The sequence below is a fragment of the Anopheles coluzzii genome, chromosome 2, assembly GCF_943734685.1.
Source record: "Anopheles coluzzii chromosome 2, AcolN3, whole genome shotgun sequence".
Taxonomy (NCBI): Eukaryota; Metazoa; Arthropoda; class Insecta; order Diptera; family Culicidae; genus Anopheles; species Anopheles coluzzii.
The window spans coordinates 52,040,983-52,058,789 of NC_064670.1; the positions used below are offsets into that span (position 1 = coordinate 52,040,983).

Below are 17,807 nucleotides of genomic sequence, written 5' to 3' on the forward strand. Positions count from 1 at the left end.
CAGCCATTGTAATCGGCATATTACTATTCTGTAGAATCTTTTTTGTATGCTTTCTTTCCTAACCGTCAACACACCACAGTATGGGGATAAAACAACAGCGTTAGACTCTAGGATGGATCGTTCAAATGCGGAGTATAATACTTTCAGACATATTTGATCTTTTATCTCAAAAGTTTGTCTGATTACAAATCGTAACATCCTATTGACTTTGGTAATTATAGAGTGATAGTGCTCGCAAAAGGACAGTGATGAATCAAGGACCACACCAAGATCCCTGACTGATGACAAACAAATCAAAATTTAAAGGGTTTCGTTTCCTACTGAATGTAATTGCTTCATCCACACTAAGTGTTGAATACGTTGTGCAACCAAATTGGTGAACACGATCTTTAAATATTAAAAAAAGGAAATAACTTTGAAAAAATCAAAAATTGAATCAAAAATTTAAATCAACTTGTTAAGCCCCGAATAGACCGTGCCTCCGTACGTAAGTCTGACTATCCTCCTATGTGTAATCAGTAAGCCACTGAAAAGCAAGCCCACTAAAGGTACAGACAGGCCTTGACCGACAACGGTTGTTGTCCACCAAAGAATAAGAAGAAGAAGAAGAAAAAGAAGAAGAAGAAGAAGAAGAAGAAGAATATAGATCTATCAAAAAGTGTACATCGTCAACATTATGTTCTTCTTGTTCAAATATGATGGTATAAATTCAGCGTTACCATCCATACAAGCAGTATCCAAGCAGCGGATGAACCATGCAGCGGCCTAAGATCCAAGCTGCCCATTGAGCTGTTGTCTCTCAAACAGTTTTTAAACGATTCTTTCAAATTTAGAGTATAAATATGATTGATCTATATCCTTAACTAATAACATAGAAAAACTTATTACATACTTAGCACATACTGGTAGCTTCACAATATAAACAGAGGTTGAAGAGTAATTTAAAATATATATATCAATATGTTCATTCTTACACATCATCATTAGTTTCCTTCAGAAAATTCAGGATTATAAGAACAAAAATTATACCGTAAATGGATTATACCATCTATAACCCATAGCAGGATAATCAATACGATAGCTAAACAAATGCAAATCTTGTGACTTTTTATTCTTTTGAGGACAACGACCACCACGCTACCTATACAGGTGTCGACGTGGTTGACGGTCATCCCTGCCTATACAAGATTTCCGAGATTTATTAGTATCACACAATCGATAGATAGCCAACCTTTGCTACCTAGGGACGTCCGGTTGGTAATCTATTCAGTCCAGCGTTGTAGGAGCGAATAGACCACTGGACTACCCTAGGTAGAGCTTATGAAGTGGAAATTTTAAAAAAGTTTTTTTTTTGTAATCAACGACTATTTTTGGGTATTGCTAAATAGCTTTCATATATGACTAAATAATTAAGGAAATTTTATTTTAGAGAATTGTTCTATTTGTTCCTGATTAATACAAATTGAGAACGGAATTTGCAGTTTTTTATTTGATATCCTCATGTATTTTGTCTTCTTTACGTTTAAAGCCAATTTTGTATGCTTTAACCAGCCATTTAAAAGGCATTCATCTAAGGCATTTAAGTCGATGTTTAAAAGAGTTTCCTGCTTCACGTCACGCTAAGCAATGAATAAAACTATATCGTCAACGAATAAATTGATTGCACAAGCACGCAACATTTTTTTTCATGTCGTTAATGAACAAAATAAAATAAAATCAGCCCCAAGACACTTTCTTGCGGAACTCCAAGTGAGTTTTCCAGCGGATCTGATACACTATTCATAAAGGATTTCGTTTGTGTTCTTCCCTCAAGATAAATTGCGAACCAGTGTGCCTCATCTCCTTGAATACCAAATTTGTTTAAAGTCTCCAGTAATAAGGGTCTTGATAAAGTTTCAAATGCACGTTTGAAATCCAAAGATACTGCCAAAACTTCGTGCTTTTGCTCTACAAAACATTTCCATTTTTACAAGAGTAGATTTAGTGCCCTTTCACAGGAATGTCCCTGTCTGTATCCAGATTGCTGGGGATTGAATATATCATGTGTGTATCATCAATAGATTTCTCACTAATAACTTTAATATCATTTCGAAAATGTGAAGAATGTTAATTGGCCTATATATGCATACCCAGTTTGGAAAAAGTGCCTATACACACTTAAAGAAAATCCAAGTGTTCCAAAACAAATTTCTTAAATGAATCTTTAATTTACCACTTTGGCATAGTACTAGTGACATTCACCTAAGAACAAATATAATAAATATAATACAATATGCTGATCTACTATTAGAAAAGTATAAAACAAATTGCTCGTCCAGCCAGTGGCGATTAGTAAATAGGCTATATTAATGTAAATAGACTGGATTATAAATTTACATAATAGAGGAAAGATTAGTGTTGATAAGGTTGAGGCTAGATTCTCTTTCGTTATTATTTTTTCGTAGGCTATAAGTCCTTAATGTGACCAGGGTTTTTTTTTCAAAAAACTTTTCGCTGCATAAGAACTCCACTTTAATGCGATGGCTGAAATATGATCCTATAATGACGTGTAAACTGTTAAATTTATCCAGTATATTGTTAAAAAGGCACAAAAGGTCTAATATCAATCAGAGCTCCATTATATTGTAATTAAAAATAGTAAACAATGAAAATAAATAAAGTAAAAGTAAAAGTAATTGGACGAAATTCATCAGCATTAACTGCCCCGGCCACTGCCACTTTTGGAATTGTAACAACTTTAGACACCTTCCATTTCTTGGGAAACACGCCAGTTACTAATGATTCGTTTATTATGGATAATAATTTTTCTCCTACCACGTGGAAACTGTCTTTTATTAATGTATTATTTAGTTTTCTTATAACTGGTGCATTTTTTAAATTGAAGCAAAAATTTTTTAGATCTTTTTTAGAATTGTTTCGAAATTAAATATTGGAATTGGCTCTTCAGTATCTATTTACTTAATTGGTTTAGAAACATCTGATGTATTTAAATGAATTGTTTGTATGCTGTTGACGAAGAAACTAGAAAGAAAAATTAGGTTTTTACCACCACAGTCTCATTAACATGAATTTGACCGTCTAATTTTGCTCCTATAATGGGTTTTTTTCGAGTCCTAGCATAGTTTTTAACACTTTCCACAACCTCTTTGAGTTTTTCTTGTTTTTGTTTATTTATCTTTGTTTGCATTCTTGCTTTGCTATGAGAAATTTATCAGCGCAATAAGTTGTATGAAAAGCATTCACTTGCAATATGTTTATATCGTTGCCACCATGTTTCATTGTTAGTAGCAAGAAATCTTCCGTAACATTTGTCTCTTCTATGTTTTATTTGATACAGTTCGCTGGAATACCATCGATTTGTGATTGTTACGGTTATCTCTTTTTCTTCTGCAAGTTAGTTAATTGCTTAGTCCATAATATTTCGCAAGCCGAAGGCAATTTCTTCTATTCCTTCGACATCTGACTGTACTAGCGCTGAGGAAATTAAATCTCAGAACGCGTTTTTCTAATACTGTTTCCAGCTTGTGATTGATTTACTTGCAATGTTATTACAGGGTTTTCACGATTTATTGGTTGGTTCCCATCAATTTTTATTAGTTATCATATTTTTTGGTGCGTTCCCACGATTTTTTTGCCATTTCCCAGAATGTTTTGGTTCAATTGTATAGATATCCAATCGGACGATACAAATAAATTATGAGAACGAACCAAAAATCTATGGGATACGATGAATAAATCGTGAGCCAAACCCAAAAAAATATGGGAACTGACCAATAAATCGTGGGAACCCCTGTATTAGTAGGATTGATGCTTATGCGAATTGTTTCGCAATTATAAGATTCGGATCTGTGCTAGCCGTCATCGCCTCAACATTATTATACATATGATCAATCAACATTCTTGAGTGATAAGTAATACGTCCTTTTTGGATAAATCTAGTAGGAATGTGCGCTGTAAGGTGCAGTTTATTTTGTATATGTATATTTACAATCTAAATTCCATCATAGTGTGCTTAAGAAACATGAATCATTTAATACTCCTCCTCCCCCTAAGTTCTTGAACAACATGAAAAACACAGTATGATCTAATACTAAGTTGTGTGCGATACAAAAAAAAAAAACAAACATAACAATCAAGGCCACCAAAACAATGACGATTTGCATTTTTCACAACTATTTCAGACTGGTTCAGACAAAACAAACACTTAAAAAATGCCAAAAAATCCCAAAGCGTATCGATTGCACTTCAACCGTCTCGGCTCAGTAGAGGAACTCTTCTGATATTCTGGAAGAATTCGTTCCTCTGCTTCATAATTCAAACATCTCAACGACCCGGTTCCTCTTAACACTAAACCGGTCGCGTACTATCACGAACCTTATATACGCTTGTACGCACGTAAATTTATGCTAATCATCGCCATACTTGAACTCACTATGGCATCCATGTTTCCCTCCCAGTGTTTAATCTATTGGACGTTGTAAATGTCGATCATTAGATGAGGATTTTAATAACCCAACTATGCGCGCTACTGCTTTGTATGAAAAAAATTAAACGTCTGTAACTCGTTGGAAATTTCCCACCCAACCGATTGAACGTGCATTTACATATTAGCTAAATGCATTGTACTGGTTCTTATTGCGTTGCATGCGCTGTATTTACCAGATGTTACATCACACAAAAAGCATAACATGATGCGTACATTCCATTCAACAAAGATATTGTTAACAAACAACCGGCCATTGAACTTGAATCGTTTACTTTGTATCTGTTGTTGTGATTCCTCGTCAATTCAGCGGACTGTTGTGTTTTTGGATTTGTTACTTCTTTTTTCCAAATTAATCTCTAACTTTTAGGCGAATATTAACGAATCTTTACGGCTTTACGGTTCCACTAAAATGGGGCGATTGTTTTCTGCACCAATATGATGATATCGTCCTACTACTAGCCAAAATGATCGGTCAACAGTCTGTAGGTCACGGCAACCTCTAACGGCACCAACAACGAAACCCAAAGCTTGTGAGTGTCCGTCCCAATGTCAAGGACAACCCTTTCAGTTTAACGACCGGTGGTGGTCCGCAATGGTACGGCTCGGCGCCTCGACGAAATTCATTTATCAAGCGACATCATTAGTGAAACTCGTTTTGCCGTTTGAGTTCCGCATCAACTTCGCGGAGGGTGGTGAATCTCATTTCCATGTAAAAGCGTACGCATCATATGCTTAGGTGCATCACATACGTGAACCACACGATCAAACGAACCATTAGTATCAGCGTATAGTGGGATTAATTAATTAATGCAATTTTTTCACAAGTTAACATTGAACTGATCTTGAGATGTGACACTGAATTACTACGGTCACTGCACTCATCTGAAACATGCATCAAACGCGTAATTAATGAATCAAACACTGAGTGGTATTCTTAGATCCTAGCTACAACTGTAATCACCAATACCAATCGGATCCTTATTCTATCTACCCCAATAGTATAACAGTAGTCTCAAGTTCAAGTTCAACGTACAGCTCGATGCTGCGATGGTGCGATGGACAACCCTTCTCCGGCTACCGGTATTCCAGATTCTTCCGGTATGGGTATGATATGGCGAGAAGATCAAACATCGTTCACCCATCCACCCTGCTCCGCCGCTATCGAGACCAGTTCACGGTAGATACCGTGGCTTCCAACGGTAATCATCACGCTGGAAAGGGAAGGCCAACCTCTCCACCGGCTGTCTAGTGGTGGCTAGCGCTACGAACGACTTTAGCGACAGCGAGAAGGCGAACCATACCTTACTGCCCGCACCTACACATATCAGGCCGCTTCAGCATAAAGCAAACACTTGACAAATCTGTTCTGCCGATTCGGTTCACTTCATTCGCACACGCTGCCCTGCTCCATCGTACATGCTTATCCTGATGCGCGCGGCACCACTAATGAATGGGAAGTAATGGTGTTAGTAACGTACTATAACGCAGCACAGCACGCAAAAATGTGGTCCCGCATTTAGTAGTGTTGGTGATTTGTTTTATTGACTTTCGGTTTGGTTTTTTTTTAGCTTTGTTTATTCCACCACCACGCCATTTACGCTTTACGCCTTTGTTTTATCGGCCAATCTCGATTGATTCGCGGAGTTGCGGCGAGATCGCATCGTAGCGCATATAAGATAGACCCGCACTGTACCGGAGTGTCCCATTCCGTATCGTGCGATCGGTGCTGACTAGTCGCGTGCCCTTTCGCGTGTGATCAATCCTCACTGCAAGTTAGGCGTTAGCGGTGCGTGTAAAGTGCATTTACCGTCCAGTGCCGAAGTGAACATGAAGCTGCAAATTGCTCTACTACTTACCGTCGCCATTATCGGAACCGGGTCCGCCGCCAAATTCCGTACGTATCTTGTGTTTTAATCATTTGTTTGCAAAGCGGTTTGGATTGTGCGGTTCTCGTTTAACGTCAGCAAAATAATGTGTCGTTGGTTAGGCGGGGTTAGGTGCATCATATTTTGGGTGGTATGAAGACAGCAAAAATAAAAACACGAATCACAAACGACACGAAGTTCAACAAAAACAAAAAACACACACGAAGAGGGCACTAGCCCCATAGGTCGATTGATTCGTTTTGCTAATATTTGAACGCACCTGACGCATCTGTTGGGTTTGTGCCCTTGGACGCTCGGAGTTGTCTGTGCGTATTGTTCACGGGACATTAACACTAAATTAAGCAAGATAGCAGTACAAATGTAGAAGTCACCTTTGGCCACTGTTTGCTTTAGCCAAATTAGTTCTGCATACTCTCCATGTGCCATGTAATCGATTAAATAAGGATGATTCAGTGCATATATTCTAGATATTATCCGTTAGAGAAAAATGAAATCTGACAAGAAGCAGTTTTGATTTATTTAAAAGATAAACTTTCGGGAAAAAATAAAATGTCTTGTTTTTCATTTATGTTTAATTTGTAATGTAATTTTACCAGCAAACGTCGTTAGAGCTGGAGTGAAACATAGGTCACACTAATATGCAAAGAAAAAAGCCTTTCACGCAGTTCGATCAAAGCCTTGTGTTTAAACATGGCATCGGCATTCGTTTTAATAGACGAACATTCGGCAATACACAGAGAGTAAATATTTAAATTAGCATAATTACGCACGAGCTAAATACAGTATTGCAAATAGCTAGCTACACTTTTAAACAAGTCATTCGGTTGTGATCTCTAGGTGGTACGTTCAAAACCAATCCCCTCTCACAACAAACCTTGCGTGATGAAACCGATTTATTCTCAGCGATTAACAACACTTGCAATCATACAGGATCCGTACGGAGCCCACATTGCAAAGGCCCAGGTGATTTGAATAATATGATTCTCATTAGTGAAACAATATGGAATAGCCTGTAGCTAGGTTCTATACTAGAAACTAGCTAGGAGCATTCGACTATGCATCAAGTGCGAGGATTGAAACATGTGACCGGTTAAAACTGTACCACGTGCTGTTGTTAATTGTTTTCTTGATCGTTATTTCTTGCCATCTACTAAATGCTTCTGGGCCATTACTCGTGCTAGATTTCCATATTCTTGCAACTTGTTTGACAGTAATCTTCGTCGTGGATAAAAGGTGACTAGTCAGCGGGTGCTGTTACTAATTGCGATGCATACAAATTTTCTTTACAGCAAATGCCTTCTCGCGATGCAAACAGGAGGATGGCAACTGTTTACTGGAGGCGGTCACTGCCACCTTCCGGAATTTCCACAAAGGAGTTCCGGAAATTGGGCTGGTACCACTAGATCCGTTGCGCATCGATAAAATGGACATCGTGCAAGGGGATGGTCCAATCAACATCGTACTAAACTTCAAAAAGGTGGACCTAGGTGGATTCCGGGAGGCTCAAATTAAGAAAATCAAGTAATAAAACATTAAATACGACTTTAAAAATCATGCAAAAGTTCACATAGCACGCTTCTAAAGGTGAAGGTTTTTTTGGTATTATTTTCATGTTCGTTTTTTCTCTTAATTATTCTTAGCGGATTCACTTCTAATCCTACCAAGATGGAGATGAACCTTCTCGTTCCGGTTGCTTCACTCGTCGGAGGTTATAGAATTAATGGCAAAGTGTTGATCCTTCCCATTCAAGGTGAAGGAAACAGCAATATGACTATGGGTAAGTGCTCTTCTTGATGGTTCTTCATATATAGCAATGGTTGCCCGAAATAATCGAATTTACTTTTGCAGTTAACTGTGATATATCGCTAAAGTGGACCGGCAAGCTTGTGGAGAAGAGTGGCCAACAATTTTACCAAGTCGACAAGTTTAAGGTGCACTTCGACACCAGCCGGTTCTACATGGACTTTTCGAACCTGTTCAACGGTGATAAGGCGCTTGGCGATAATATGAATGTGTTCCTGAATGATAACTGGCAGGACATCCTAAAGGAACTGAAGCCTGCGATATCAGCGGCATTTACAAAGATTTTCCAGGCTGTTGTTAGCAACGTTTTCAACAAAGTGCCTTACAACGAGCTTTATCTCGCTTAAGTGGGAAGTGGTGTCTACTATAGATATATTAGGGAACTAAGAAACATTTGAAAGATGATATTATATGAAATAAAACAATACACTACAAACATAGCAGGTGTGCAGTTGATTTGCTTAAGAACATTTTTTTTTACATAAAACAACATTCGTTATACATCGGAAAAATATTTAATATTGAATGGTTGGTTATGGATTATTTGTTACAGATCTGTAAAACCATATTAAGAAGAATAAAAAATAAAAAGAAAAAACCAAATTACATAGCTCTTAGATCAAAATACAAAAAGCCACTTGTTGTTGGTTTTTATCGAACTATGCAGAGGATCGCCAAAATCGCCGAGTCAATAAAGCGCTGTATGAGATACAACTGTTCGTTTTGAGTTTAAATAAGAACAGCATACCTATCTGTGAAACACCAACCGAGTCAATAGCCTTGCGGAAGCATTTTAAATTCATGCAATTCGATAGAATAACACCGATGTATGGTATTTGATAGTTTATTTTCATTAAATGAAAGGAAGGTTAGTGGTTGGAGTTTTGTGGTGAATAAAATTCTACTTTTTTATACTAAACTATATCATTAAGATATTTGAAGTTTTGGGTCAATTTTGTGTTACCATTCACCCACACGAAGAACAAATGCTGCAGTTTGACAACGCGAATGACTAATAACAATAACTCATCGTTATTAAATATTCGCTAGCTATGAGGCCACAAAAGAGATTACACAACTTCCAATCGGCCTCATACAATTCACGTTTGTTTTTTCGTGATTTTTAAAGATACCGGCCTGATTTTTGCAGAAGCCTAACTAAACAGTACCTTCATCGATGAAGCGAAGAAAGTGATATTCCGATTTATGGTTTCCGAATTTTCCAGAAAGCCTAAAAATCAGAAAATGGATGAAAATATGGAAAAATATGAGTCCGACTTTGGGGTCCGCCAACAAACAAGAACTAAAACATATGCTACATGCCATCTTCGCGGATACTTACTTACTTACTTATCCGGCGCTACAACCGCTTTGCGGTCTTGGCCTGCCTCAGGAGTGTCTGAAACCGCTCACGGTCTCGCGCCTTCGTCTGCCAGTCCGTTATCCCGGCCTTAATGGCGGACGCCTCCACGCCATCTTGCCACCTCAATTTGGGCCTACCACGCCTCCTCTGTCCTTGTGGATGGCCTAAAAAGACTTTACGGGCTGGGTCGTCCGTTTCCATGCGTATAACATGGCCAGCCCACCGGAGCCTGGCGAGCTTGATACGCTGTACGACAGTGAGGTCGTCGTACATCTCGTATAGCTCGTCATTATAGCGGCTCCTCCATTGTCCTTCCACACATACGGGGCCAAGTATCCTTCTGAGCATCTTCCTCTCGAACGCGGCTAAGAGGGTTTCGTCAGATTTGGACAGTGTCCATGTCTCAGAGGCGTATGTGAGCACTGGTACTATATAGGTACTATATAGTCCCAGCTTCGTCCGTCGCGACAGGTTCTTTGAGGTGAACTGCTTTTTCAGGCTGTAGAATGACCGGTTGGCAGCCAGCATCCTTGCGCGCAACTCAGCTTCCATGCTATTGTCGTTGCTGACCTTTGATCCCAGATAGGTGAATTGTGGGACGACTTCAAAAGTGCGCTCACCTATCTGCACGTCACGCCTACGTAGATTCTGATTATTTGTTGGCGGGCCCGCTGATGTTGCCACCATCAGTTTGGCCTTTGCCTCGTTTATCTGCAATCCGATGTTCTTCGCGCCATCTTCGCGGATACCTCCCCAAAAACAGCCACTATGAGTAGCTTACTTCACACTTCGTTAATCGAACTATTGAGACTGAATATTTAAATCTTCTTCATCAGTAGATAAAAATTAGTAAACCTATTTTTCCTTTCTGGTCTATCTGGTCTAACAATCTACTACTCTACAATCTACTACAGTTTCATGCAAATAACTGCCAAAGCTCTGCGCGGTCCGAACTGAAAGGCTTTGCGGGCCGTATGTTTGACATCTCTGCCTTAGAGCAAAGATTTAGAAAGGCCATTTTTGCATCATTAATGAGCACATATGCTATAACGAGCAGCAATACTAGAGCTAAGGTCTCTGGGCATTCTAACAAAAGCTGGTTTTTCAAAACATTAATGAAAACCCCATGGCAATATAGGAAATCCGACGAATCGTGGTTTCGGTTTATTAGAGATTAGACCTAATGCAAGTATACGATATTAGTTCAATCCTAAACATCTGCAACATGTTAGAAAATATGATCAAAACAACATACAATCAGAAGAATAAAACAAACACAATCAACGAAAAATAGAAACTTATGTAGTGAAAACAATACTTCCCCTTCTTATTTAACGAAGCAATATGTGCCTGTCTTAGCTCATACTTATCAGTGACTATTTAGTTTGCAAGTAAATGAAGTCGCTCTTTTCGAGATTTAAACCGATAACAAACATGTTGTTATGTCTTATACTGGACGACTGCGTCATGAGACTAGCCCGGCAAATTGGAAAATAAATTTCTCAAGTAAAACCAATGGTATAACATTACCATTTCAAATTAATCTTATTTAAAGAGCAATGAAAAAGACTCCTAAAGAAAATTCAGTTCTTCAATTAAACAAAAAAAAAACAGAAAACCTTCTAAGCCCACCATAACTGACAACTTTGTTTATGTTGCGCATGTTCATAGTTCTATGTTGGCCTAAGTAGTCAGTCATGGCTTCGTTTTGATCACAGATTTTTGGAGTAATATCCAAGACGTAATGTATATCGTGTCTGGCATTATAATGAGAATATCATTATAGAATTATTTTTTGCTGTAGTATCATACTTTTTTGTTCGTCATTAGTAACACAATCGATTACAATCGACTATATTGAGTTTTAATGTTTATCTGATTCAAGTACTTTTTACCGGTAAGCCGGTTGATCCAGCCTCCAAATTCATGAGAAGGAAACAAAATAAACAATCGTTCTCCCTATCAAAAGTTTTATGGACTATTAGCCAATAAGAAAACACATATTGATTATATTTTCTTTGTGGTCACGTGTTACGTGATGAAATCTTCTCTTTATTTTATTTTTTTCTTCTTCTTTGTCAAGATCTCTGACGGATCCCGCCATAAAAAATTTGGATAAAGAATAATGTAAAAATACCTATAGTGATGGTAGTACCAAAAATGGCGATATTGCACTAAAATGCGCTTCATATGATAATTTAAAAGTAATTAAGTTATGTATGTTAGTGTGTTGTCGGTCTCGTAGTACAGTCGTCAACTCGTACGACTTAACAACTTACCCGTCATGGGTTCAATCCCCAAATAGACCGCGCCGCCATACGTAGGACTGACTATCCTGCTATGGGGGGGAATCAATTAGTCACTGAAAGCCAAGCCCACAAGTGGGTACAGGCAGGCAGGCCTTGACCGACATCGGTTGTTGAGCCAAAGAAGAAGAAGATGTTAGTGTGAAATGTTACGTGGTCTTTTGCAAAGGGTTTAAACGTTGAAAGGGATCATTCCATTACATAGTAATAGAAACATCCATTATTTTGTGAAATGTGTCAACATTTTTCCAACACCTTAGGAGTTCATACCGAAACTCATATATTTGTGACCACATAACAACGCAATTATTATTTTTAACATAACTAATTAATAACATAACATAACATAACATAACCATATTTTTACATTTTTAGGTGTTTTTTTAGCATAGTGCCATTATAGGTACACAAAACAGGTGTGTTCCTGAAGTGGTTATATTTTGAAAATCAGTATAAACAGCACATTTTAGATTTTTTCCGGGATATTTTTAACATGTCGATGACATGGTTTTCCTGTAAGTAATTTACCAAAAAAGCTAAAGTTCGCTTATTGGGCTGAGTGAAAAATCGACTTTGAATCAAGTACACTTTTCCTTGATGACAGGTGTTATTCAGTACTTAAGTTAATATTTTCATCACTCAAATTTATACATTATTTTACTATCAAATTATGTAAGAAATCAATATTATGGTAGTAATTCTTGCTATTCATATGAAAACAGCTTCAAAACTAAGTTCCATCCCAAGTTTGTATTATACTCTGTTTTGTTCTTTCTTTACCACCACTATAGAAACACTATACGACGACTATAGGAACCATTGCACCATTATAAGTGCAACAAAACAGTCAGAAAAATATGTTTGTTTTCGTTAATTTGTTGTGGTTGATGGTAAAAATGTTTGTGAAAGCGAATATAAAAGATATTCCAATTGCTATGTGTTAAAATAGTCATAAATTTACCTTGCTGACACTTTAAATCTTTTTAAGCACATCTGTACCACTACAAATTACACCACTATTGGTACATTTACCCTATAGTTTACATTTGTTATGCTGGCCTTTTTATAGTTGTGAAAGTAGGCGAAAAATTTAGCATATCTGGCAAACTGTGAGCATATCTAGACATATAAGATGTGTATGGTTTTTGCCATACGTTTTAACACGTTCCCTTGTACAGCTCCCTGACCCTGCTTGTCCGCGGATTAACTAGTTAACTTAATCGTCATTAACTAATTACATAATAACGATATCAATTTAAGATAATTAAGTTAAATATAATAAATCAGAGAAAATATCATATCTGATATCAATATTTGAATGTAACAAGATATAAAGGGCTTGTTTCCTTTACGTTCAACACAACATGTTTTGAATACAAGGTTTCACCAATGGGAGTCAATATACTCAGTAAAACCATGTAAAAATAGTAGCCGTGAGTGTAATTCATTCAATCAGCATTATGGTTAACCTTAACGAATGTCTAGCAATGTTGTTATGCTTCGCGGATGTAATTCCGCATAACGGTGCAGATAGATGTTTCCTGATATGTCCTACCTACTGTTGATCCGTGACAGTGTTAAAGAAATCTGTTCCTTGACTTATTCAAATACTTTCTACCTTTTATGTACCAAACGAGTGGGCAGAAAGCAACAGATGCATACATTAAGTGTACCACGTGTCAGAACCATACGTTTGATCAATAGCAAAAACCAATAAACTTTATCTATCACATCTATACTCACGTAATGTGATACAAACTCAGTTCAAGTGATTTTTTTGCATCAATAGGATTTGTTTGTTCTAATCTATTACGAAACCTATATATTATATGCTCTCTCATACATTTATTCACTTCCTTTCTTTGCTAACTTTTCAACTTTTTTATGTCTGATGTCTTTTTATGTCTAAAAATATTACTAAAACAGATTAGGAGAGTTGGTAAACATAGTCACTATTTCATTTTTCAGACAATTTTCATAAAAAATATATATACTCAATTACGAGTACATTTTCTTATAATGTGCTAAATACTTAAGTGGAACGAACTAGAAGTAAAGGGGAATACTGTTCATCATCTTCGTTACAGTTTCTATATTGCAAAAAATGCTCAATATTTAAATCGATCTACAAGCTACTATTTCAGCTGCAGTGCTTAACGTTCGACTAACACGTGGATTGTAGCATCATTTTTCTGTATTTAACAACCTTTTCACCTTTAACATTAACCACCCAACAGTCCCTTAGCAACGTGGCTTCATTAGGCGGTATCTGTTGTTTTTTATCTACTGACCGAAAGGCATCTTCTCAGTGTGCGCCGTGTGTGCACCATTTCCTGTTTAGCTCGACAAACGAATGTTAACAACCTGAACAATTATAGTCATTGCAGCGCACAGATCGTTCCGCTACTCTCCAGATTACCTGCCATAGTTAGAATCACACCCAATTACTTTCTTACCGTGCACACCGGGTACGAGTTTAAAAGGAACACGAACGTTTCAACCTGACACGTTTATGGATGAACCTCAAATCTTCCCGAACGCATCCGGCCAAACACATCTCGTGGCCCGATCAAAGTGATGAAAACAAACAGAAAACTGCCACGCGGACAGTAGTGACCGTCCGCTTGAAGGGGACTATTTTTCATTAACCTTTTATGTCCCTGGTCGTGGATGGATCACCAACACGCTGTCTCCGCGTCTGGCCGTTCATCGATTCATCCATCGGTAAACTGTTCGTGTAGAGAGTTGAGGTAGAACTGGGAGAACGTGTCGCATCTCACATGTGCCACATGACGCATAAGTCACGAACCTTCGGTTCGTTACGTTAATGGCAGATTTCTACACTGTACGGACTTCTTTTTTTACATTTCTCGTCCATTTGCCTATCTTAGATTTAATAACGGTTATCACTTCGGGGAGGCAATACCACTTATCCGATGCCACAATTATCCCGGCGTACGTGTGCTCGGACTAATTTTACATACATTTGATATTGGAGCAACAAGCATTTTCTTCTCACCGCGACATGTATGACAAAGGGAAGCTTGTTTCTTTTAAAAAGCAGTTATTGGGAATTTCCAACATTACATAAAATTACGCTAAACTTCGGGAACGTCCCGGAATGGTGGGGATCTTTCATGTTCAATATTTGTAAAGCTTTTGTCAGCAAACCGCACGGTGCTATTTAAAGAACCACCTTTGTTTGTATAAAATTTAAAGGAACAATCAGACCAGGCGGTCACACGTTAACTGTCAAATTAGTTTCAATCTTTGGAGTTTGGCCATTTGATAATTGGCGATTGTAGTTTTACAGGCTGTCGGCATTTAACAACTCAATTGCAACAGCACAAACACACACATATACAAAAAACCCACGATAAGTCACCTTCGAGGTTAGGTGTGCAAATAAGGTTCTGCCTATCCTGTTATTAGACTGTTCTCGCTTTCCAGGACGTAGCCAAGAACGCACAGCGATGCCTGTTCGTTCACTTTTCTATGGGCTCATGTGTGGCCATTGTTTGCAATTTTAGCTGTGTGTTTCTATCGGTACTCGCGATAGGTTAAGCCTGAGCAGGGCGCGCGTCGTCTCGGGCGTGTCTCGTCTCGCCCAGCGCAGTAAAGATCATCACAACCAGTTCCGCCGGCTATGACGTACAAACGCGTTGTTGTTGGCTGGCGTTAATGGCAGCGTAAGAACCGATCCCGGCACCGATCATCCAGCATGCTACAGACGATCGGCAAACCGGCCCGGGTGGGGGAAGGAGTGCCTACCGCGGACGACAAATAGAAAACAACGACAAACAGTAGCCTTCGCGCGCGCGCGCTCACGCGTTTTCATATATAAGACCAGCGCTGATGGGCCAGCTTCTAGAGCTTCACTTAGACCGCCGCGCCAACGACGCACCACAGCAGCACCGCTTAACGGCACAACTGTGGGAAGAAAAATAGTATCCGCTAGTATCGATCACAGTGTCTCGACGTTCAGCCATCATGAATCGATTGGTGATTTTTGTGCTTCTGGCAGGATTGGTGGCTTTAGGCGGTGGAATCAAATTACGTATGTATTCTTGCACCCTTGTTAAAAACAGTGAGCCGCAGTCGATCGGCTAAATTACATACTGTGATTACAATACAAAATTCGTGTTCGTGGTATTCCGTTCGAGTTTAAACGATTCCGTTCGATATTTCGTTCGTGTTCGAGATCAAGCGCTTGTACAAATCTATGCAACATTGAATACCGATTTGATATCAGTTGAAATTATGAGAGCTAACATTAAGGCTACTAGTGCACATGTATGTAAACGTGTCATGTATTAAAAGCATTTGCTTCATTGATCAATGTTCATAATCGATACGATCGGAATCAATGCCGCTTCCAAAACAACCAACAAATTGAAAACGAAACATCTTTTTTTAAGGGCACGTGAGTTGTGAAGACCGGTTACACTTATTAATGTTGTACTTCCTATAAAAACCGGCTTTTTGCTGTTTCTTCCGCAACAAATTGATGACGTAACGATGCAATGACAAATACACCGAGGAACTGTTAATGAATCGTATACACATTTTTTTAGAAGCTTGCCGTAATGAACATTAGAATGGCTACGATTAGTTTATCAATCGGTATGATAAGTCAACGGCATGATCAGTTCGCACAGTGAAAGGCAAAAGGGACCTTTAAAATGATGTACAATCTATTTACTGAAGGAATTTTTCGATTGCAAATTGCTGCGAGAAGTGAGAGCTGCACTTCAGTGTTATTAAAACCAATATTATATCTATCGTTTACAGCTGCTTCATACAGTCAGTGTAAGACGGGCGATGAGCCGTGCGTCGTGCAAGCCATAACCAATACATTCCAAAAGTTCCAAGGCGGCGTTCCGGCACTGGGTCTCGCATCCCTGGATCCATTGCGCATCGATGAGATGGACATTGTGCAGGGTACAGGGCCGGTTAACATAGTGTTAAATTTTAAAAATGTTGACATCACCGGTTTTAAGGACGTTGCAGTGAAAAAAGCAAAGTAAGACCAAGTTCATTACATAATCCAGCTCGTCATATTCTTACAGAATCGTTTCTATTTCATCTGCAGAGGTTTCACCGAAACTCCCAACGTGATGGAGATGAACCTACGACTACCAGTTGCTTCACTTGTTGGCAGTTACAAGATTAAAGGAAAAGTCCTTATTTTACCTATCCAGGGTGAGGGTATCAGCAACATGACAATGGGTAAGATGATCTTCAATGCAATATGACAACCATCTCGCTATGAAAGACAGTTTTTTCTAATTTCCTGTTTCACTATAACCCACCTCTGCAGTGAACTGCGATTTTCTGATGAAGTGGAACGGCGCGCTAGAAAAGCGAGCGAATGGTAAAGAGTACTACCAGATGAACAAAATTAAGGCTACGTTTGATACCACTCGCTTCTACATGCATCTGACGAACTTGTTCAACGGTGATAAGGCACTGGGTGACAATATGAACCAGTTCCTGAACGACAATTGGGAGGACATCCTGAAGGAGCTAAAGCCCGCCATCATCGGAGCTTTCACGAAAATCTTCCGTGCTATTATAACGAATGTGTTTGAAAACGTTCCTTATGAAGAGCTATTCTTACCAAATGCCTAATAGCGATAGCGACTATTTCTAAATGTAAGTAACTGTTTTGTGATGTTGTACAATAAACTAGTTTTCTTGACTGCTAGTAGGCAATCAAGATGAAACGTTACTACCTGATGTATTCATATGACAGAGCTTCACAGTTTGAGAACACATTTGAGCAGTCTGTTTGCGATTTTAATACAGCTAAAAGCCATCCGAAAATCAAATTTATATTTGAATATTTATAACAATTAAAATGATAAATTTTGTACAGCTAACAGTTTGAACTAAAAAAATGTATAATCAATAATCTTAAGAATCATAATTAATTATCCAGTAAGTGTCATTACAGCCAATCC

At 38.4% G+C, this 17,807-nt stretch overlaps 1 protein-coding gene across 1 annotated transcript; it reads left to right on the forward strand.

Moving 5' to 3' along the window:
• The first annotated feature begins 6,164 nt into the window (after positions 1 to 6,164).
• Positions 6,165 to 17,575, forward strand: LOC120961126 (uncharacterized). The gene is made up of 8 exons (XM_040384803.2): positions 6,165 to 6,380; positions 7,662 to 7,893; positions 8,013 to 8,149; positions 8,221 to 8,519; positions 15,793 to 15,901; positions 16,636 to 16,867; positions 16,937 to 17,073; positions 17,165 to 17,575. The coding sequence occupies exons 1-8, from the start codon at positions 6,314 to 6,316 to the stop codon at positions 17,473 to 17,475; spliced, it is 1,524 nt and encodes a 507-aa protein (XP_040240737.2). The 5' UTR covers positions 6,165 to 6,313; the 3' UTR covers positions 17,476 to 17,575.
• The last annotated feature ends 232 nt before the right edge of the window (positions 17,576 to 17,807 follow it).